This window comes from Ailuropoda melanoleuca, chromosome 16 (genome assembly GCF_002007445.2).
Source record: "Ailuropoda melanoleuca isolate Jingjing chromosome 16, ASM200744v2, whole genome shotgun sequence".
NCBI classification, from domain to species: Eukaryota; Metazoa; Chordata; class Mammalia; order Carnivora; family Ursidae; genus Ailuropoda; species Ailuropoda melanoleuca.
In genome coordinates, this window is record NC_048233.1 from 9,249,241 (window position 1) to 9,273,354 (window position 24,114).

At 37.3% G+C, this 24,114-nt stretch overlaps 1 protein-coding gene across 6 annotated transcripts in view; it reads right to left on the reverse strand.

Moving 5' to 3' along the window:
• Positions 1-2,554: 2,554 nt before the first annotated feature.
• LOC100471213 (ovostatin homolog 2-like) overlaps positions 2,555-24,114 on the reverse strand; it is a 92,793-nt gene continuing 71,233 nt past the window's right edge. For 5 of the 6 annotated variants that reach the window (XM_034645919.1, XM_034645920.1, XM_034645921.1 and 2 more), the window contains 19 exons: positions 21,663-21,768; positions 21,006-21,234; positions 20,510-20,639; positions 18,226-18,344; positions 17,252-17,303; positions 16,406-16,489; positions 15,146-15,322; positions 14,319-14,400; positions 13,133-13,289; positions 11,082-11,156; positions 10,010-10,175; positions 8,783-8,994; positions 7,355-7,564; positions 6,753-6,877; positions 5,624-5,714; positions 5,188-5,256; positions 4,075-4,177; positions 3,277-3,351; positions 2,555-2,857 (listed from right to left, as the gene is read on the reverse strand). In XM_034645919.1, the coding sequence (XP_034501810.1) occupies positions 3,299-3,351; positions 4,075-4,177; positions 5,188-5,256; positions 5,624-5,714; positions 6,753-6,877; positions 7,355-7,564; positions 8,783-8,994; positions 10,010-10,175; positions 11,082-11,156; positions 13,133-13,289; positions 14,319-14,400; positions 15,146-15,322; positions 16,406-16,489; positions 17,252-17,303; positions 18,226-18,344; positions 20,510-20,639; positions 21,006-21,234; positions 21,663-21,768 (2,240 nt within the window). In that variant the 3' untranslated portion in view covers positions 2,555-2,857; positions 3,277-3,298. The remainder of the gene's footprint in view (positions 2,858-3,276; positions 3,352-4,074; positions 4,178-5,187; positions 5,257-5,623; positions 5,715-6,752; positions 6,878-7,354; positions 7,565-8,782; positions 8,995-10,009; positions 10,176-11,081; positions 11,157-13,132; positions 13,290-14,318; positions 14,401-15,145; positions 15,323-16,405; positions 16,490-17,251; positions 17,304-18,225; positions 18,345-20,509; positions 20,640-21,005; positions 21,235-21,662; positions 21,769-24,114) is intronic. The other variant, XM_034645922.1, reaches the window with a different exon arrangement.

The window sequence follows — 24,114 nt, forward strand, 5'->3', positions numbered from 1 at the left end:
GTGCAAAGAGAAAAGGACTTGCTAGAATCATGATGAAAAACATAATTTAATGTTTGGGAAAAGAAAGTGGAGCCAAGAAAAGAAGATCAATAAGTATCTAGATAGCGAGAAGGGAAGTGTACATTATGGGGAGAGAGGGCACAAACCTTTAAGTGATGATGGAAGAAAAATAAAACAATAAACAGAAAGAGATTGAGATCTAAGAAAAGAGAAAAAAAATTGATAGAATGAGGAGGAGGCCAACGAGAGATTTCTAGAAGACAGTAAAGGGGATGTTAGGGTTAAGTATTTCATGTACTTGTTAAATGTATCCATAACTTATTTCAAAATGCAAAAAAAGTGTGATTACTACCTAAAAACATGATAGAGGGAATGAATTCTTCCCATTGTCAAAGTACTTTTGTGTAAAGGGGCAAGAGGGGCATGTGTCCTGCGATGCTTTGATAACATGAGATCAAAGAGCCTCGTCTAGATCAGAGCTGTACAGCCTCCGTGAAGGCTAAACTAGACCTCCACGGTGGTCTAGTTTACTAAAGATCCCTTCTTAAACACATGCGTACATGTCAACACACACAATCACATCAAAACTTGGCATTTCCCATTCAACATTCCTAAACTGGAATGTCCGATATGCTCCATTTTATATTAAAATGTGGACCAGGGAAATGATTTTGGTTTCTTGTCCAACATAAGCTGGAAAGAGGTTTCAGTGTAAAGGGCAAGTAACAGAACTATATTGTTCATCAATAGCCTTTTATTCTTTTTTTTTAAAAATAATTCTTTTATTTATTTATTTATTTATTTATTTTTTAAAGATTTTATTTTATCAATTTGACACAGACAGAGACAGCCAGCGAGAGAGGGAACACAAGCAGGGGGAGTGGGAGAGGAAGAAGCAGGCTCCCAGCAGAGGAGCCCTGATGTGGGGCTCGATCCCAGGACTCCGGGATCACACCCTGAGTGAAAGGCAGACGCCCAATGACTGAGCCACCCAGGTGCCCCAATAGTCTTTTATCCTTTAGAAGATATTTAGATCTCAGTTCCCTGTCACCTCCCATACTGACAAAGACATTTTGCAAATATAAACATCAAATTCACTTTCTCTATGCCTTGAACCATAGCCAGTGGCAGACCTCCCCATGCCCTCCTTGCCTGCTTAGAATTTGAGAAACAATTTTATGACATCAGTGGACTTTTGGATACATGCCAAGTAAAATGAGGATTGAGAATTATTTATTTAGGAAAAATAAAGTTTCCCACAAAAAGACATTATTTACCACAAAGTAAATTCCCTTTATTTTACTTGAATCTTTAGCACAAAATGTACTAGAAGAGTCCTATTTTTTCCTTCGGTGAAATCCCCAAGTCTGTATAGAGCCTAGGGTATTTTTAAAAACTATGAGTACTGATGTCATAACTACACCTCTGATGTGCCATGTTTTGGTAAAATAAGAGAACTGAGAAGGTATAAAGAAATTCTTTTTTTTTTTTTTAAAGATTTTATTTATTTATTTGACAGAGAGAGAGACAGCCAGCGAGAGAGGGAACACAAGCAGGGGGAGTGGGAGAGGAAGAAGCAGGTTCCTAGCGAAGGAGCCTGATGTGGGGCTCGATCCCAGGACCCTGGGATCATACATACCCTGAGCCGAAGGCAGCTGCTTAACGACTGAGCCACCCAAGTGCCCCNACAAAGGAGCCTGATGTGGGGCTCGAGCAGGACCCTGGGATCATACATACCCTGAGCCGAAGGCAGCTGCTTAACGACTGAGCCACCCAAGTGCCCCAGTATAAAGAAATTCTTAACACAGTGAAATAAACTTTTGTAACGCCAGATGTGGACTGACACTAGCAGTTTATCTATGATAAATCAATTAATAAACATTTATTAACAGCCCAGTTGTAATTTAAGAACTATTAGCAGTATACACTGGGCAGGGAGACTACAAAAATAAGTAAGTCTAACCATCGTCTATTAAAACACTCTATTTTTAATTTGTTGGGTCCTGATGATAGATCCTAGTATACTCTGTTTCCAATTTGTTTTTAACCCCACAACTGGAGAATTTATCTGTATCTGTTTTTTGCCTCTACCACTATCTCAGCAGGGTTAGAAGACTATATGAAGCAGTAGAGAAAATTGTTTTCATATCTATCCTTATTTTCTCCAGTTTCCTCCTGCCTTGGTTTTCTCAATATTGATTTATTGTTTTATCAGTAGTGTTAAGTGGAGCAAAGGATAGACATTGAATTTTGCTTTTCAGTAATAAGTGACAAGATCAGTACAATAAAATACTTTTTAAAAAGATAAAATACCCTTGGATTACCCTCTCAATCAAGTATGGGAATTCAATAAATCCATCAATTAATTTACGACTTTCTAGGTTCTTCTCCCCCATTCTTTGATGATATTTCACGGAGAAGAGTCTATGTGTTTTCTATTGTGTGTGTTTCTTTTATTTCCTTGAGCTCATACGAAGTCCTCTCCAACTTAATCTCTTTCCCTCATGTCCACTGACCCTCATGTTCTCTCTCTTCCTCTGGATACTGGAGGATTCTATATTATGTACACCATAATGTCTAAATTCAGAATTGACCACAATAAAACAAATTATGAGAGTTGCCATCAAAGAAAGTCCTGAGTTTTCTAGGATGAAAATTATGTGTAATATACTGAAAGAAAAGAAAATCACAGACTCAGATGAGAAGTGAGAGCATTTTATGGGATAATAAAGAAATAAAATCTAATAAGAAAGAAGTCATGGAAGATTGCAGTATATTCAGTACAGGAGACGGTTCACGGTTTTCTTCCAGGTTTGATACAGAAGAATGAGTTTGTCCAAAGGGAATAGCTTTCCACCTAGGATTTAAAAACATAGTTTAAAGAATAAATAACTCTGTGTGTGTATATAAATAAATATATAGATATAGCTAAGCAAACATACATATATACAAACACACACACATACATATGTGATTACATACGTGGATATGTATACATATAGGTACGTATGTATTTAATGACCTATCAACTTATAAAACACAGGTGAGTGATTTTTAAAAATAAGACATGGATAAAAGGCACATATATAGTTGTAAATTCTTTAAAGCTATTTTGAAGAAATAAATAAAATCTTAATGACTATCAGAATACTCATCTGGTGCACATAGCTATTCAACCCTGTGACTTATCACAGACTTCTCTGTGCTTCGTCCATTGTATCTTTTTTAGGTTTCACTTTAGCACCAGATGTGTTTCAATATTTGTAATTTCCTTACCTTTTCCCGGGCTTTATTTGTCTCACTGGGAAACTGACACACTGTTGATGTTGTAAGAAACAAGGGCATATTCATCTGGAAAATAAAGGAAAGTTCACCGTTCTTAAATTTTCAACCTTCTATAATCAGATTATGTCAGACAGTATAGATACATCAGATCTAATCTTTCCAATAATTTTATAAGACAGTTGATCTCTTCTTCATTTTCTAAATCCAAAAATATCCTATTAAAGTTTAAGGCATTTCATGAAGTACACTCAATTAGTAAATGACAGAGCAGGAATTCAAATACTTCTTGACAGACTTTATATGACATTCAATGAGAAACTAACAGCACTGACCTTCCAGGGAAAATTTTTATGGTCTTTACAACATCTTAGTCATTGTTTTGGAAGCTAATCTATCAAGACTTTCCTATAACATTTCAGAATATTGCCTGCTCCCCTTGTCAAATCCAAGTCCATAAAAGTAGCATGAAATGGTAAGTCTTGGCATTAACAACAACAAAAATAACAACAAAGGGAACCTGAGGCTCAGCATGGTTTGTATTTTAAGTTAAAGGGGAGCCCTCTCACACTATATCAAAAGGATTCTAGGAGTTGAAAAACTCTGGTAACTGGAAAATGACCCAGTCAGAAGATAAATCAAAGAGAAAAAAATATCAATTTATATAAAGTAAAGCCAGTCGTCATTTAGTCTTTGATGATGGAGGATGATTTTGGAAAACTTAGTGGCTCAGGGAGTCTTAGATATAGATATAATGTTCAGTAGCTATAGGGCATGGCGTTGCTTGCCTACCTTTTTCATAATAATCATAGACCATAACGGGGGCTGGCTGAATGTTGGACACAAGGTTGGTTTGCTCAACAGAGAAAGTAAAATGGTTTGCTGTACCAAAAACCTGTAAAGATACAAAGTATAAATACATCAGGACTGCACCACACAAAGACACAAATCATAAATACATTAGGTATAAATACATCAGCAGGTCTGCAAAAAGAAAATCACAGAGCAAATTATCTCCAGAAGTTCATAATTTACCCAATTTAATAGATCTAGGGTATCAGGATCTTACATAATGACAAAATAATGAGTTTGGTGACATTAAATTATATGAAATTTTAAGTTACATTGCTTGTAGTGAGGTGCAAGAAATCTAGTTGAAAGCATGAGGGTAATGTAGGCCTTTATGTGAATGGTAATGATAGAAGGGATTACTCAAACTCCTTCCAGCCTTTGTTGGAGTTCAGGTCAAACTATAAAAGAATTACACATCTGCTCTGTGGTCATACTCTGTTAGGTATCGTAAGGAATGAAAGACAGGGTCACGATATTTCTGACTTGAGAGTTGCCTAGTAAAGTAGCTAAAACACATATGAAATAATGTTAGAGTCAACAGGGAGAAGATAGATTATCAGTGGGATTGAAGAACACTGATCTTCTTTAATATCCCATATTTTCTGACAAATCCTTTCATATATACAGCTGATCCTCAAACAATGCAGGGGTTCAGGTCACCAACCCCCCTGTGCAGTTGAAAATCTGCATATAAATTTTGAATTCCCCAAAACTTAACTACTAACAGCTTACTGATGACCAGAAGCCTTACTGATAACATGAACAACATCTATTCTGTAGGTTATATGTATTATATACTGCTTTCTTACAGTAAAGCAAACTAAAGAAAATGTTATTAAGAAAATCATAAAGAAGAAAGAATATATTTACAGTATTGTACTGCATTTATTAAAAAAAAAATCCTGTGTGAGTGGACCCATGCAGTTCAAACCTGTGTCGTTCAAGTGTCAACTGGATATATTCATCTACATGTGAATAAAATACAAGCATCTTATTATCTTCAGAAAAGAAGAGAAAGCCATGGAAGAAAAAAACAGTTATTGCTCAACTTACAGTTTCCAAGTAGAAAAGAACATGGTCATTCTTGACTTCAGTCTTCATCACTCGGCCATTGTTTTCAAGCTTTATAGAAATTGGCAGGGAGGCATGGAGAATAAATATTAAAGAATACCTTCCAGTATTGAATGTTTCATGCTTTTTACTTAACCGATTGTCAGGAATCTGTATTATGGATGTTCCCTGTGCCATGATATTTTATAAACAACAAGTAAGGACTAAATAAAGAACTCAATTATGAACTATGGGAAAAATGACTGCCAATAGCTACAAATTAAAAACACTGTCTCTCTAGCATTACAGCAAAAATAAACATGAACTCTGAATACATTTGTTTAAAGGAAGAACTGCATGACTTTGTTTGGCTAACCAATTATTTTACCTACACACTATTGTTTTTTCTGTGCTGAAAGTGTAGGCGTCTACTATTTACCTCCTCGATGGATGCCATGACTGGAGTAAACCCTGACAGCATTTTTACATCAACAAGGACCATATTAGAGTTATTGCGAATTCCAGTATACCTGAAATTTAAAAACAAACAAATTTAGACAACAGTCTAGAAAGGTGACCTATCTTACAGCAAGGATGGTGGATACGTAGATACCAACTGGCCATATATCCGGAGCAAAGGCAAAAAGCTGAAGAGGGAACATCTGAAGAAAGTCACTCTCAAACATCTGAGAATAGGCACAACTAGAGTGACAGTGGACACGTAAGTTGAAATAAAGAGTGAATTATCTGGACCTGGAATCTCCCCAATCTCTTTGGGGCCTCAAACTCCTAGCTTATAAACAAAGCTGATAAATTTATATCACATATACTTATGTTAGCCTTAGATTTGCACAATACCTAAAGGATATCTTTGTTTAGAAGGCAAGATTTTGGCAGAATCTTAGAGGAGGCATGCCCCCAACCCATGTAGTTTATGTCCCTAACTCTGGACAGCATTGTTGGGACACGTAGTTGAGAGTTTTGTGGTGTATGTAGTTCTTATCTTAGCTCGGATGTTTAAGAGATTTTCATTTGGAAATCCCAAGAACAATCCCCCAAATGAATTTTACTCAGTGTCTCCCCACATATTAATGAGGGCTAAAACTCTCTGGCAGCTGTAAATTATAATGCAAGAGAATTACTTTGTCAACTCCAAAAAATAAAAGTCTAAAATTTTGCTGTATGCAGTTATAGAATAAGCCTCGTAAGTTTTCTGATGTTGGCCCACCTGTGCTTGTCTTTAGGAGAAAAATATCAACTCCATTGTCCAAATCTGACAGTACTTCCACACACACAAAACAATGGAGGCATTGCTGGCATATCAGTGAGGCAGAAACTTTGAAGTTTATACTTGCCTACAGTATACATCTTACTTGCGTAAGTACTAGACTGTGGTGTGCACACAGAGAGCTAGAAAGAGACTATGCTACAGAAATATCACCACCAACCAGATGAACTCATCTGGTTACCATCATTAATATTGATTTTGCTACTGTTTAAAACAATTATTTTTTTCATCTATTACCATCTTTCTAACCCAGGAGTTGATATCAAAATGGGACACTTACTTGAGGGTTACTGTCAGATCAGAATTACTCTGGAATGTATCTGAAGAGTTTTTCTTGATCATTTCCAAGGAAAGGGAAAATCCAGATGCTTTTTTAGGTAGTAGTACATTATACCTTAGAGTCCCCTAGAAAGAATAGCAAATCAGAAGACAATCCATTCATTTATCCTGTAGTAAGAACTGAAGGACTTATTTTTTCTCTATTTTCATTATTATTGCACATTATTTTACTTATTTACCATCAGGGAAAAAGGCAATATATAACTGTTCAGTTTTTAAAGATGCAAGAATCTTTACATAAGCAAGTAACCTTGACATAATGGAAATATCAGAATGCTTTCTAACGGTGACATTCTTCAAGAAACTCCTCAGTTACCCAGCTATGTTTCAGAGTAAATATCTCTTTGTAAAATAATTTGCATTTTCAGCTATTTATTAGAAAATATCAATGACAGAAAGAACAGACAATAATGGAAATACACAATGGTAAAATAACAGTCTGTGTTATTTATATTATTTATATAATTTAAATAATAGCTGAAAGGATAGTTTTGCTCTTTAACTGGCAAACATTTATCCCTATCTCAGGTAGATTTCTATTACCTGGATAAATGCACAACCTTGTCCTTCCACATCTACTGTGTATTGTCCATGTGCTTTTGTTAGTTCGGACCGCTGGACCAGTAAACGATTGTCATTGTTAACCTGGAAAATCTTACTGGATTCTTCACTGCTAAAGGTGACAGTGTTTTGATCATCAGAGAAGGTGAACTTCATGTAGTGGGTTATGGCAAGAAGACAGACGGCAGTATCCTGCAAAGAACAGTAGAAGCAAAGATCTAAGCTTGATACGATGCAATATGAGTCATCATTTGACCATGAACTTTAAGTCAATCCATAAAAATATTCTTAAGTCAACAGAACACCAAGAAAAAATCCTAAACAACAGGAAAATACATTTGGCTTATGCAACTGTTGTCATTTAGTCTCCCTCAACAAATCTTAGATTTCAGTAGTCTAAAAGATTTTACAAAGTGTAATCTCTACTGTTGAAAACAGTGCCAAATCTTTTCTTTTTTTTTTTTTTTTAAAGATTTTTTATTTATTTATTAGACAGAGATAGAGACAGCCAGCGAGAGAGGGAACACAAGCAGGGGGAGTGGGAGAGGAAGAAGCAGTCATAGCTGAGGAGCCTGACGTGGGGCTCGATCCCACAACGCCGGGATCACGCCCTGAGCTGAAGGCAGACGCTTAATCGCTGTGCCACCCAGGCACCCCGTGCCAAATCTTTTCTAAAAATTGGCACAATATTGTTTATATAACATTATTATCATATAATAATATTTCCATTATGTCAATTTGCTAAGTATTTTGGCTGCCTTGGAGAATGCTTATGCCCATCGATCTTCGAGGAAAAGAATCAAAATCAGAAAACGACGTCGGCAGATTCACTAACACATGGTTCTATTCAGAAACTAAGACTACGGCAAAGAAAGTAAGGAGGGAAGCCAAGATTTCCTTTGTGGGAATGAAACTGCATTTCTTTGAATTTTAACTTTTTTCCTGTTAAGACATAAACCACTATTCTTTTTATACCCCTTTCTTCTGTTAGCATTCCTTTTATTTGTATTAACAATGTATAAACCACAGAAATAGAATCTTTCTACTTGGTTGGTTGATATGTAGTATCATATATCATTGGATAGCTAACTTATCATCAAGACTCTATGACAACCATCTCTTCTAAACCTATATTCTACTTTTACTGCGTAAGTGGAGGTATAAATAAGTCATAAATTCCTTGAAAAGAGGCCTTAGTTTGTTCATTTGTACATAGTGAATTTTTACTAGTGTCTGTTACACAAGAATGGCCCAATAAATAGTTGTTGACTAAATAACAGGATACATGATATCAGATATTTTTCATCTCAGGAGGCATTTTTTATGATTACCTTTGCTATCTAGATTAATGAAAAGTAACATCTTTTGCATTACACCTATTGTTATTACGATCAGGAGCACATCAATCACCTGAGTGGAAGAGAAGCCCCCATGGGAATTCATCTGTTGGGCAAGCCACTGCACGATCTTACTCGCATAGGTAAGGTCGGGAGTTTTCTTAGAAAGAAGAGCCAACAGCACGTAACAAGTCTTCTCGGTCTCAGCTGAAGGTGCATGAGGAATAAAGGATGGGGATGCTTCCGTCTTGGGTTTCTTTGCTCTTTCCCAATATATCACATTATCTGAGGAAAAGGAAGAATTTTCACAGAGTCCCTATAAATACCACTAATTACACATAAGAACAGTGCAAATTCCATTCCTGGCCCCTGCTGTGGGCTGAGATGTCTCCTCTTTTTTTTTTTTTAAGATTTTATTTATTTATTTGACAGAGAGAGAGAGCACATAAGCAGGGGCAGAGGGAGAGGGAGAAGCAGGCTTCCCACCGAGCAGGGAGCCCTATGTGGGGCTTCGATCCCAGAACGCTGGGATCATGACCTGAGCCGAAGGCAGATGCTTAAAGACTGAGCCACCCAGGCTCCCCAAGATGTGTCCTCTTAAAATTCACATATTCAAGTCCTAATCTCCAGTACCTCAGAATGTGACTATATTTGGAGATAGGGCTTTTTTTTTAAAGGGGTGATTCCATTAAAATGAAGCTGTTAGAGTGGGCCCTAATCCCGTATGACTGGAGTTCCAATAAGAAGAGGAAATCGGGATATACAGAGGGGACACTGGATAGGCAGGCACAGAGAGAAAAGCCCTTGTGAAGATAGAGGGAGAAGACAGCCAACTATAAGCCAAGGAGAGAGAATTTAGAAGAAACCACACCCGTTGACACCTCAGTCTTGGACTTCTAGCCTCCAGAACCATGAGATAATACATTTCTGTTGTTGAAGCCACCTAGTCGGGGTGTTTGGTTATGGCGGCCCGAGCACACTCATACAGCCTCCAGTAGCAACTTCCTGAGGTTAAAAGTGGTGCGTGATTAAGTTGCACAAACAGTACTTTTGGTCTATGGCGTGGTCATCATGCTTGATTTCCTTTACTTCGCTTATTTGAAGAGAAAGTAGCAGAGAGGAGAAAGAGGGAAGTAGAAAATGTATAATGTTCTTTAAAGATGAAGGGGCCACTGAGAAATTCCGTAAGAGAAATAGAAGCATAGCGGTGAAGACGGGGTTCCTATACGATTGCTAAGTAAGTTTCATTGCCTTCTTCTCAAGGTCAACCCCATTAGTAAAAATGAAGAATACTACTTACTTGTTTTGGTAGCAGATTGATCCAGGATCTGGAGTAAGGATTCCACTTGCTTCTCTCTTTCAGCTAATGCGAAAGCATAAGCAAGAATTGCATGGATGTAGCCATTAGTGATGCCACCTTCCAGTGCCTCCTCCAGGCAAAAGAGCCCATTTCGTACGGCAGGAAACTAGTCAAGGAGAAGGATAATATATTTTAAATATATTTAAATATATATTTATATTTATATATTTATATATTTTAAATATATTTAAATATCTGAATACTTTATAAGCTTGCTCAATATTTAAACTAATCGTTCTTTAAAATGTATATAATATATCCTTGAGGTATATTTTACATACAAGCTTATTCATATACACACATGTATTATACCTTATAAATATTGTTGAAATTCATTTTTAATGGCAATATTAGTATTTGGGAAATAAAATTAAGTAATATGAAAATAACAGTTTTATATCTCATCAGTTATATTTTAATTAATAATATGTATTTCTTCTATGTGGCAAAGCATAAGAATGAATTTATTTTTAGACCAAGATATTTTACTCTAATGCCTAAAATAGAGGCTTATATTTCTAAAGATGATTTTCGAGATATACTAATGACAGTGAAAATTCCTGCTATCTTAGTTCAGGAATAGATTTTTTAGTCAGATAATCTGAATTTGGGATTGGGGGGTTAGCCAATATGAATCATTCTTAAGTTGAAAATGTTTACACAGTGAATTGATTAGACAAACAGAATATTGGGTTATGTCTGTACATAGACTAGGGATTCTTAACCTGAAATTCATGGATGAACTTCAGGAGATATCTCAATACCCGAAATGGTATAAAAAGCTTGTGCATGTGTGCAGTTGTGTATTCTCCCTAGAGAAAAACTCAACAGTGCTCATCACCAGTTCCTACAAATCAAAAAAACTTTGAGCAGCAGTCACTTAGGGGGTGGTAATGAATTAAACGCTCTCTTGATGTTTCATTCAGTCTGACAATTTCGGATCATTCTGAATCCATAATTGATTTAATGTGCATTTAAGTGACTAGAACTCAAGGATGATGGGAAGCCATACAGTAAAATTGAGTCCAGCTTCAAGGAAGGCTCCAACAACATATGCAGTGAATAAAATGTCCTCTTCATCTCCACCCTAAACACAAAGGCACAATTAATCAGACAGGACAGTAGACCACAAAAAAAAAGCTATTCTTCTGAAGTGAAACGAAGTATGAAAGAAACACTGGAACAAATACCCTTATTAAAAAAAAAACACACACCTTAAATGTAATTTTAAAATTAAATGGTTAATCACTATGCTGTCTAAGAATCCATCAAGATTCATTACAGTAATGAAATAAAAAATACCATTAATCTCAAGTATACTAATGCCATAGATCATCTGTTGATGTGACCTAGTTTTGGGCATGAATTCCAAGGAATTCACGTGGCTCTATTTTACTCTACTTGTTGTTAATTTGGAAAAGCAAACGAAGTTCGCGGCAGAGCAGAAAGTTTCTGTGAAGCTGCCTGAACCTCCCTGGAAAAGTATCCTAAGAGGTAACAATAGTCAGGTCTCGTAGATTCTTGCAGTGTAAAATCAGAAAAGCATTTTTAAGTTACGCAATTTGTAAGCTGACAGTGCACAAAAATGCAGCGGGGAATTTAAGCCTCAAAGAAACCAGCATCCACACAAGAGATTCTGATTCAGAAAGTCAAGAATAAGACACAGGGAAATGAATGGGTGCTTTAAGGATACTAATGCAAACATCATTCAGGTGGCATTGGAGATCCACTGATCTGGTATAAACCTCTCATTTTCTCTATTTAAGCAAAAGGTGACCTCTTTCTTCAGAAAATGAATTTCTGAGGAGCTCGGTTTTCAAGGTGCAAATACTTGTAGAAGGAAACACTAAAATAAGATGTGGGGATCCATTTAAATGGTAAGTTCTATTGCCATTCCTCTGCACAGTAGGTTTTTATTTCTCCCTTGGTTCTTACACCAACACAACACACACACACACACACGACACACACAAGACACACACATAATTATGGAGAAGGGATTGGGTAAGATTAGACAAACTGAAGCAGTGATCAGTGATGAATCCAGTAGGAAGAAAGTTATGGAGATGTTTTAGAAGAGAACATGAAAAAATCTCATGTTCTACATGGGAACAAGAGCTCTTCTCTACCAGGGAGCTCCTGTAGTGAAGAATAGATTTAGAATAACTTAAAGACATTTTTCTATATCACAAACAGTATAGCAATTTGAAAACAATCTGCATTAAATTAAATACCACACAGAATGGCCATTTGTCTATATTTTGAATGGATTAGCTTTACGTTCCAAAATCCAAGAATAGGAGTGGTGATTAAGAAGGATACAGAGGGAAAGCCCAGAATATTTCAGGTGATATTAGGGCATGCTAAAAAATCATGATCAGAGGGACTGTATTCAGAGGGAAATACAAAGTTAGGAGAATAAAGGACACAGAGGATGGAATGGAGGAGGACAGCTTTCTGCAAATCCAGGAAATCAGAAGGGTAAATGTCTAGTGATTTACCTAAATATGGACAGGGGAAGGGAAGGCCTGGGTACTGTCAAGGGCATAGTTCATTTCAGTTGAATTTTGACCTAGAGCAAGCAAGGCCTTTATGATTTGACTTGAGAAGGTATTGGAAGAGTGTTTCACTGAAATGCTGTAAATTACTAGATATTCTTCCTGAAATTTCTTGCCATCCATAAATAGGAAAGAATTCCCTAATCAGAGCGCCTGCCCCTGACATATTGTCTGGTTCCAAATTTATGAATGTTTCCTTCCAAGGTTTCTTTCCTCTTCCTTCTCTCCTGTTTTCAGTGTACCACTGAAGGAGATGAGTTGCATGGAAGAACTAAAGACAGCGAAGCAAACCACAGATGCATGCGGAGTTGAGTCTAGCTAGGGTTAGCATGCATGCCGTGGAACGATGCTGTTGACCAATACACCATGGGCTTATGACTCCGGCAGACTCAGAAAGGGTAATAGTCACAGGAAAAATATTCCCGTTCCAGGTTAGTTAGATCAGAGATAGGAAAGGTAGGCCATGCAAAAGGGCAAGGAAAACCTTGTTCTGTTCATCTCTCACCTCCCAGGCGTTGTTGAAAAGCTTGCCATCACTTTTAAAGCAGCCATTTATGTTCTGTTTGCTTGAAAGCCAGATTAAGGTCTCTTTCTGAACTTGTTCATCAACGTAAACATATTCCTTCATTCTCTCTAATGTCTTAAAAGTAAGAGCACTGAGCCTGTAATGCAAATCACTAGTTAAACAAAGTTAGATAAGAAAGAAATGTTCTCTACTGCACGGGTTCATCACCATTATTCCCTTTGGATAATGGATGCATCTAATTTGGCTAATGTTGACTGTAAAGAATCTTTATTGATAGTGAGTTTTCTCTTTGGGTCAATAAAATGTTATGAATATCAAATTGTAAAAAAAAAAACACGTTATTTTCAGCATGTTTACAAATAAGGTTCTTGCTTTATGGTTCATTGGATTATCTACACATGGAGATGCATTGCCCTGGGGCCTTCTAGGTTTTTTGGTTTTTACTTGTTTGTTTTTTAGAGATGAAGGGAGAGAGAGAAAGAAGGGTGGGGAGGGGCAGGGGGAGAGGGAGAGCCTGATGAGGGGCTTGATCTCAAGACCCTGAGATCATGACCTGAGCCGAGATCTAGAGTTAGACGCTTAACTGACTGAGCCACCCAGGCACCCCTGGTTTTACTTTCCTCTCCCCTGACTCTTCTGACTCTCTCTGAGCAGTGTAGACTAGCCTGTGCCATTTTCCACAAGGTTAGGCTGTGGAAGTACAGGGGTTCGTCAGTAAATGACGAGACTTCTAGGCATATTGCCACGGCAGTCCAGGTATATGGGTGCATTAGAAATAGAATAATCAGGGGCGCCTGGGTGGCACAGCGGTTAAGCGGCTGCCTTCGGCTCAGGGCGTGATCCCGGCGTTATGGGATCAAGCCCCGCATCAGGCTCTTCCACTATGAGCCTGCTTCTTCCTCTCCCACTCCCCCTGCTTGTGTTCCCTCTCTCGCTGGCTGTCTCTATCTCTGCCAAATAAATAAATAAATAAATAAATAAATAAATAAATAAAATCTTAAAAAAAAAGAATAATCAAACACTTTAGCTTCTCTGATTCATCTCCATAAATTCACTTTGAAACCGACTTTGCTTCCAGATCCCACCACCCTCGACCCCCTCAGACCATCCCAAACCCTCTTCAGATCACTCCTATATTACTTAAAATAAAAATTTCATCTCTTACCACATGCTTCCTTTCTGATTCCTCTGCTGAAACACACTATATGAACCATCATAGTTTTTGAAAGACAACTGCTTTTGATAACCTAAAGTAAAAAATTGTAAGAAATTAACTTTTTAATCTAAGAAAAATAGAAGAAAAAGAATGGCATAGAGCAAGCCTTGTGTTTGAGTTTTAGACAGACATAAATCATTAGATTGATCATTTCAACTTTAATTTCTGAAACTCAGGGTCTCTATTCATAGCGAGAAAAACTAACTCCAACTTTAGAGGGTTTTAATGACAAGATATTACATGTGACTATGCCCAGCTCAGTAACTGGCACTTAGTAACTAATTATTTAATACCTTTTCCTTAAAGTTAGTTGACTTCTGTGTTAACTTTCTGAAAAGAAAACCTGAAGAAATTATACCCTTGAGCCTTTCCTTGATATCATATTTTACAAGATTTATATACCCTTTTTCTTCATGCAAATCCAATCACTTCATTGCAATGGAACACCACTGAGCAAACAAAAAGAAATTGATAAATGAACAATTTATAGCTACAGTAGCAACAAACAAGGTAGCTTGGCAAAATATTCAGATTAACAAAACTGGGCTCATAATTTGAAATGTTATTGTTCTGAATTATGAAGCTAAATGACCACACTGGTACTGAAGTAAAAAAAAAAAAAAGAAAGAATAGAGAGGACTCAGAGCACCCCAGTTCAGAGTACAGATCCACTTTCTCCCCATGAGAATACCTTATAATAATAACTTTATGACATCTTAGTATTAGTAGCAATTGATTTTATTTTTTGTGGGCAGAAATTACTTAAGTGGTCTCACCGTTAGATAAGAAAAAGAAAGCCTTAGATTTAACTTCCTCTGTCAACTGTTTAGTAGATTTCAGATAGTCAAGGACATAGGTATCCGATGCTAGTAGGGCAACATTCTGCTCTCCACATCCGTAGGGCATTTGGAGAAGATTCTCCAGATTTTGCATCGCAAGTCCTAAAATATCCCCTAAAAATAAGAAAAGCAGAAGGTTACTTCTGCTTCTAGTTGGCATCTCAGCATTAATAACTGTGGATAAAGGAGGCATAGTGGAAGAAGGAAATATTTAAAATTGCATTTAAAAGATGGAAACAAAGAAAGTTTTCATGAGGCAATTCTAAAGAGGAGATAGGCATGAAGGGTGAAATTTTTTTTTTTTTTAAAGATTTTATTTATTTATTCGACAGAGATAGAGACAGCCAGCGAGAGAGGGAACACAAGCAGGGGGAGTGGGAGAGGAAGAAGCAGGCTCATAGCAGAGGAGCCTGACGTGGGGCTCGATCCCATAACACCGGGATCACGCCCTGAGCCGAAGGCAGACGTTTAACCGCTGTGCCACCCAGGCGCTCCATGAAGGGTGAAATTAAAGGAGTTTCCGTTATGAAAAATATTTCTGAAAATCTCATTATCAGAGAGAGGGGGAAATTAGAAAAGTGTGTATTCGTTTGCTTGTTTGTCATTATTATTATGCATGAGTTTTCCTGTTACCTAGGAAATTCCCACTATCTTTTAACAAGCAGAGTTTATTCTGATTCTTCTAAAGGGAATTTAAGGGGCGCCTGGGTAGCTCAGTCAGTTAAGCATCTGCCTTGGCTCAAGTCATGATGGTATCCAGCCCCAAGTCAGGCTCCCCAGTGGGGAACCTGCTTCTCCCTCTCCCTCTGCCTTTGTCTCCCTCTCCCTCTGCCTGCTTCTCCGACTCCCCCTGCTTGTGCTCTCTCTCTCTGTCAAATGAATAAATAGTCTTTAAAAGAAAAGGGAATTTAATATTTCAGATGAATGAGCTATATAATAGAAGCCTTTGTTTTCTAAATGCCAGTTATCATCCAGCAAAACAAGCGTTTCCTAGGGACATAGATTTGAAAACGGTACTGTAATCCCTTCGGATCCCACATGGAAACAAGCATAGGGGATGACCTTCAACAGTACTTCCCTCCAACTAATACTTTAGAAAAACCTCTCCATCCTGTTATTTTAAGGATTATTATTTTGTAAGATTACCTCAATCAAAGTTTTCAAATCATCGTGAAAGACAAGATTTAACCGACTTACCCACAACCGTGAAAAAGGCCCTGGCGGATCCTTCTACCACCCTGTCTGGCAAGTCCAAAACTACCTGCGTGGAGGCTTTGGTTCCTAGAAAGAAAATATTGATAAAAAAGATAATGTGATAACTTTCTTTTATAAACAATAGCAGCAGATGTATGGGACAAACATATTAGGAAATAGATTCCATTATTTACTTTTTTTTTTGCAAGTTGCTTGTTAGAAAAGATGAAACTGACATCTCTGATCTAGTTTAGAATAACAGGACATTCAGAAAATGGTATATAAATGTGTGTATTGGATAATGGCCATTATTTACCACTAGTTTCGCGCCTAAACTATTTATGTATGTAAAAAAGGGCAAAAAACTACTGACTATGACATATAAAACAGCACCCACAAAAGGGAAAGGTTGGAGACTCCCACTAAAATGAGGTCATTGTCAACAAGATGGCCACCAAGGAGGCGATTGAGGGGCGGTGATGTAGCTCTCAGTTGCTTTATCCCGACAGTACAATGGACATAATCCTGATCTTCCTCTGTCCAATACTGTACTGCGATCATGACGAGAGGAGCCAAAAATACATGAGATGGGAAAAATGGGCTGAGGCAGACCAATGTCATAGGTGAATTAAAAAAAAAATCTCATAAATAAATATACTTTTTTGTTAGCCAAAATTATACAATGAAGATAGGGCATGAAATGAAGTAACCCTCCACTAGGTACTTAAAAGCGAATCACTGAAATGACTCAGAATGGCAAAGGAACCAATGTGGAAGGAGAGGAAATAAACTGACTCTGTTGATAATTTTTCTTTGGGACTAATTTGACCACCTAAAAGATCCTCTTACCTTTTGTACAGATAAGGAAACTTTGAGTCATTTCTTTTTCAATACCTTCAGGCTGTCAAAGAGTACACAAAAACAAGCACAAAATAATGAGGCTGGGTCACCTTCCACATAGGGAACATAATCAAACGTCAGCTCATGGAGGCCTGGCTGGTGCAGGTTTGTCTCTGGGAGATGATCCATTCAGCCTCCCCCATCTGTTTAAATTTGAAAGTCACTGTACATTGCCAAGATCCACTTTAGACCCTGTGTTCCCGTATTTAGGACAGAGATAACTGATGTCATTGTGGGACACTCTCACCTCCTCTGTTCCTGTCTAGCATCTCCAATAGATAAACTAAAGTGTTTTGCAGAGTAGGGACAGGCCAAGAGGCAACATGAGAAATACACACTGACAAGTGTTAATTCTTTCTGAGGATGATGGGAACAACATGGGAGTATAGGACAAGCAGACTTGTCTCAGCTTTGAGAGTCAGTTAAAAAAAAGGAAGGGAAGAGCAACAGGTCTACAGGAAACATGAGTCAGAAGCAAGCAAAATAGGGGCGACTGGGTGGCTCAGTAATTAAGCATCTGCCTTGGGCGCAGGATGTGATCCCAGAGACCCGGGATTGAACCCCCTGCTCTGCTGGGAGCCTGCTTCTTCCTCTCCCACTCCCCCAGTTTGTGTTCCCTCTCTCGCTAGCTGTCTCTCTCTGTCAAATAAATAAAATCTTTTTTAAAAATTCCATTAAAAAAAAAAGAAAAGAAGAAAGAAAAATATTATCAAGCCTGTTTCAAGTGTTAAGTTTTACCACCCTGAGGTCAGGTATTACTTAAAGAAAGGATGAATTGTATTGCTGTTTTAATTCATATAAAATGGTATGTCTTGTGTCAAAAGTAACCACAGTCAATTAATTAAGCCTGTTCAAGAAGAAAGTCTTTTCCTATTTAACTTATTTCTTATCTGGAAGAGCTTGATAGTTTCGCATATACGTACCTCTACCAACAGACTTTTGACCACAGTATCTTTCCAGTTTAGATTCTGCTGCTCAGCTCCTTCTTCTGGGCAGGCAGTACTTGGTCTGGACTCCGCAACTATAGTGATATTCACTTTACCTGGAAAACATTCCCGAATATAAGTTAAATGATAATTGGCCCCTTCTGTAATGGGAAATTATTAGAATCGAATGAACCACATCTTGAATGGGATGAACTGAATGCTATCATCATTTTTGTGCTTAGACCAAAATAACTTGCTCTTTCTCTTGCCTGAAGATAATTTGGTATGTTCTGTTTTACCTGTTTCATGATTCCTTATATTAAATGATTAGTTACTTAAAAAATAAAACAAACAAATAAGCACAAAGCAGAATCAGACCTATAAATACAGAGAGCAAACAGATGGTTGCCAGAGGGAAGGGGGTGGGGGGATGAGCAAAATGGATGAAGGGGAGTGGGAGATACAGACTTCTAGTTACGGAATGAATGTCATGGGAATAAAAGGCACAGCATGGGGAATATAGTCAATGATACTGTAATAGCCTTGTATGGTGACAGATGGTAACTGTACTTGTGGTGAGCACAGCGTAACCTACAGAGATGTTGAATCACTAAGTCATACATCTGAAACTAATTAACATTGTGGGCCAACTATACTCAAATAAAAAAGTTTTTAAAAACCAACCAAACAAAAATAAGTGACTCGTTTACTTAATTAAAAAGTAAGAAATTTTAAGGAAAAATAATAATTTGCAAAGCCAACAGAACCAATTCTTTGATAATTAATTGTTTATAAAGGTTACATATGCCAATATGGGGACATAACATCAAATAATCAGGACTCTTAAATTCTCCCAAATTTGAACAAATAAAAATGTAAAATATGACATAGTGGAAAGGGCAATGGATTTAAATTAGTGCTAGCAAGGAATCCATTTTTTTTTTAACTTCTTGTGACTCATAGGTCATGCAATTAAAACCGATCTTCGGTTTCCTTACTTGTAAAAATTAGAAGATTGAAAAATCCCTGTGAATCATAGGTCATGCAATCAAAACCGATCTTCGGTTTCCTTACTTGTAAAAATTAGAAGATTGAAAGGAGATTTCTTTTGGTTTACTGTTACTGTACGCCTATACACCAATCTATATATAATCAATTTATTATTCTTGTTTTTGCTTGTTGCTGTGTGTGGTCTCATTTGTTTCTTTTTAAGAAAGCCTTTCATTCTCCATTCTTAGAACTGTGTCCCCCACTTAAGGACATAAAACTTGCCATAAAAAATGCCACGTGGCGTTCTATCTTAATTGCCAGGGTAAGATTTCCGAAGACCGAGGGTAGTCAGAACAATTGAGAAGCAAAATCTATCAGAAATCTAGTTTTAGTCAGACCAACCTCGCAGATGAACAAAAATGATCGCATAAATAAACTCTTTGCTGCCCCAAATAATAATACAATGAATAGGAGACATGAAATAAAGGGAATGTTAATGACAACTTTTTATGTAAATGATAATGAGTACCATCACCTACCACATCTAGCCTTTTCTGTTTCTTAGACTCTTTTTAAAAGATAGGACAGTTTCAAATTAATTTTTCTATATTGCAGATAACATGTGCATGAAGACAATACTCTTCTCAGTGTTTGATCTCCATCCCAGTGTTCAGTATTTTTGGTGTCTCATGATACATTTAGTAAATTCGTAAATCCTGGCAATCATTGGGATTGAGGAGTAGTTTTGGGATAGGTGACCCCAGTTCCTGATGGTAGGCGGGGTAAGTTGGAAGTGAAGGAATTGGGAAACATTAATGAATATATAACCTTCTTTTAGGATATGATACATGGGTTTGATAGATCATGAAAATTGGCATTTATATCATATTTCAATCACATTACACTTTTGTACAAATGAATGGTGGTTTTGCTCTATAGAAACATGAGCTACTGGACATCAGATTATAGAAACAGGATTTTTAACTGAGAATTTTAAAAAAGGAGAGGGAGAAAATTGTTTGTATAGAGGATGTAAGGAAAATAAATGAAGGCAATAAAAGTAGGCTGGTTTTCTCCTTTACCTATTTCACCCATCCCAAGGATTAAGAGTGTGCTTATTATGATGAGCCCTGAAAAATGTATAGAACTGTTGAATCACTACATTGTGCACCTGAAACTAATATAACACTATATGTTAACTTTACTGGAATTAAAAGTGAAAATAAAAGTCTGAAAATAAAAAAAAAAGGCTGGCTTTCCATGAGAGATTGGCATACACATAGCTGCTTACCCAATGTCTTAGGTAATAGAGTCCAGACATATGTTTTCTTCTCTCCAGCTTGGATAACCTCACTGATATTGTTTTTAGGGGTGCTGATATTTGCCTCAAAATCCTGAGATGCTTCCAGCTGAACAGAAATCTAAAAAAACAGTCATGCAATGAGATTGGCACTCCAAATACTTTACTGTTACTAATCCTCTTCCCATCTTGAGAATATTGACTATTTTAAGTTAGCAAAAATTAAAGATACCAGATGACTTCCCACAAGTAGAAAGATAGAGTACAACACACATCGTAATGAAATGACATTGTCAAAGCAGTATTTAAATCTTTGCTGTGAATTAAAGCAACTGTCTTTGTCTAAGGAATACAGAAACACGTCTTATCACTTTATAGTACCATTTTGCCCTTGAGAATAAAAAGAAGACGGCAATATTCAAGGAAAATATTGAGGGATCTTTTGGCCTTGTTAGATTTTGCCTCCAGGTCAAAGGGAACAACTTACCTCTACACATGTGTTCAGGTAGCTGAAGACATTGACAATCAAATCAGATTGTTCATTTCGAACAATTGAAAAGGGCAAGGTCGTTTCAACAAAGAAAGGTTGGGAGATTTCCAGAGTAGTTGTTGACGAAATGCCAAATCCAGCATCACCATTCACACAGAAGCCATCTGCCTGCCACTGAGTGATAGTATCAGGGATGCGGAAGGACAGATTTGCTGAGCCTGAGGAACTGAGGAGAGATCATTGATGAAATACATTCTTTGTCTAAACGAGGAAACTAAATTTAGTCCAGAGCAAGCAAAAAGGCATTAACTGAAGGGTTAAAGTAAATTAAAACTTTTAGACGGGGCATTAGATAACAATCTTGAGAGCTGGATGTGTATGAAATTTGTCCTTAAAAATGCCCCATTTCTTTAAACACTGCATTATTTTTTTAAAAAAAAATTAAGGCAGCTTACATCTATCTGCATGAGATTAATAAATGAGAAACAATGCTATAGAAAAAAATAAAATAAGATACATGGTCAGTACATACAAATGTATGGTATATTTTACAGATATGGTACTGCTTTCTATATCCAGGAGTAAAGTTTAAGAGATCACAACAAAAATAAAATAGAAATAAAGATATGTAGGAGAGAAAACTCAAAAACTCACTCGACACTGACGAGGTCCCATATCCATGTCTCTGGAAAGTTTGTTCTTACCGTTTCTCTTACAGCCTGTTCTATAAAGTCAAAATTCTCCTTCATGCCTCCAGAAGCTAAAAGAAAAGAGAAATGCTTTCTTTGGAGGGAGTAAAGGTATGGGCTTCCGTGACACACACTTAATTAGCCATGTCTTTAACCACACATGCTTTGCTCCCGGGGCTCATTGCCAATAAATGTATATCTCAACCAAGGCATCGGCGTTTTGCTGTTCAAATCTCTGCCATTTCTAAAAACAACAACAAACAGACAAAAACAACCACCAGCCTACATTGTTCCTCCACAATCAAATTTAGAGAAAGTGAAGTTTATTCACTGGATGGAGTTTCTCATTTGACATTCTGGTGTCTGCCAGTTCCACTATGCTAACATTACCTTCCCTAAAGTTTCTAGTGTCATTAATGTTACTAACTCTAAAAAACACTTTCTTTCACTTGCTTGGCCTCTAGGCTGTATTTGGTGCTCTTAATAACGGTGTTCTTTTCAAACAGTCACTGTTGTTAGTATCATTCTAGTTCTCTTCTGTTCTGCCATTCTCATTTGAGGATATTTCTCCCTCTTTGACTTGTTCCTAGGAGCTCTGCTTTAGGCGTTCTTTTCTGTATTCACTGTCTCCCCATTGATAGCTTCACACGTGGTGCCGTTAACGGACTTGAGCGGATGTCTGTCCCCCCTCCCCCCACCTCTGTGTCTCCTGCCTGGAACTCTCTTCTGAGCTCCAGACTTATGTATGTCACACCTTTATGCACACATTTCTTTTCAGATGCTTTTTAGGCATTTCAGATGAAACTGTCCCAAAAGTAAACGCATTATATCCTCCCCCCTGCTTCTCTCCAGTATTTCCTGTCTTCATGAAAGGTACCAAAATCCACTCACCCAAATCGGAAACTTAAGAGTTGTCCTGGATCCCGCACCCCCATCCTGCATTTCCTATCCTAACCAATTTGATGAAAACTGCTTGAAAACAGCTCTCAAATCTATCCATGGTTCTCTATTGCCACTGTCTTTTTATAGTAGCCCAAGCAACTTAACTACTAGCATTTAGAACGTTTCATACAAACAGCCCAAATCCCAACCCCCTTTTCCACAGAACAGCCAGAGATATCTTTTAAAAACATATATTAGATTGTTGGCTGAGAACTCGTCAGTAGTGTATTATTCATGAAAATGAATTCCAAACTCTTTAAGTGCCCTCCAAGGTTTTCATGAGCTGTCCATCCCTCTGGCTTCAGCTGCCTTTACTCTGGCCCTGGAGCCACCTTTCTGACATTCTGAAGTGCTTTTAGTTTCTTCGTTAGTCTTTCAGAATACTTCCCTCTCAGCTTGGAATGCTCTTCCATCTCTTTTTGTGGTGCCTTATCATTCTCTTTCAGGTCTTGGAGTAAATGCTCTTTCCTTCGGGGGATATAAAAGGCCCTGGAGAAATGTATGTCCTCTATTCATATTCTTTCCATGGATTGCACTCTCCCAAGGCTTTTGGAATTAACCTGTTTTCACTGTAACGCTTCTCTGTTAGCCTAAAAGTTCCAGGACAGTAGAGATTAAGCCACTGCCTTTACAATGTGTGACTCAGTGCCTGGCCTCAATAAATGTTTGTTGAGTGAATTAACAAATGCATAACTGAAGAAAGAAGAAATTAAAATGAATGACTGGTATATTTTATCAAAAGATACTAAAAAGTTGAAATGTTTCCAATAAAGCTTATGGTGTCATCAAGTAGCAGAAACGTGGAGAGCTTCAACCTGTTGACTAGGACTCCAAAGTGAGTTCAAACTCGATTTTGTAGGGTCTCTTGACTACTCACTGAGTCCACCCTTGTATAACTTTGTCAGGCCTTTGATTTTTCTCTAGTGGTTTCTGATACTCATCTTCAGGATCAGACAGACACACTTAAATTAATGGACTAATTCAATGTTATGCAGTATTGCTGATCTTGTTTCATTTTTCTTCTCTGACTAAATTTCTGTTTTGAAAATCTGCCTAGTGACCTAGTGACCTTATTTATCTAAGACTATGGCTGATTTTTGTGTTTACAGCCTTTCCAATAGAAAATGGACTAATATTTGAACACTGTTCTCTGATGTCAGCTTTTTGGCTATCTGGGAGTTAAAATACCCTTTGCCTTGAGCTCTGTGTATTTTGATGTATACATAATAAAGGTATAAGGGCCCCATCAGGACACCGCATTCTCCTGTGTCACACACACTTATAATGATGTCCTCCCACATCCCTACACACTGCTTGCTTCCTATGCTCTTCTGATATTGTGTTCTACCAACAAAAATAAACTTCCTTTCATAGCTGAAGCTAATTCTTCCTTTTAACAAAAACCAAAACAAACCAAAACCATTTCTGGTCTGCCTTATCCTGCTTTATTCACTTGCAGGATGTCTAGTGGTAGC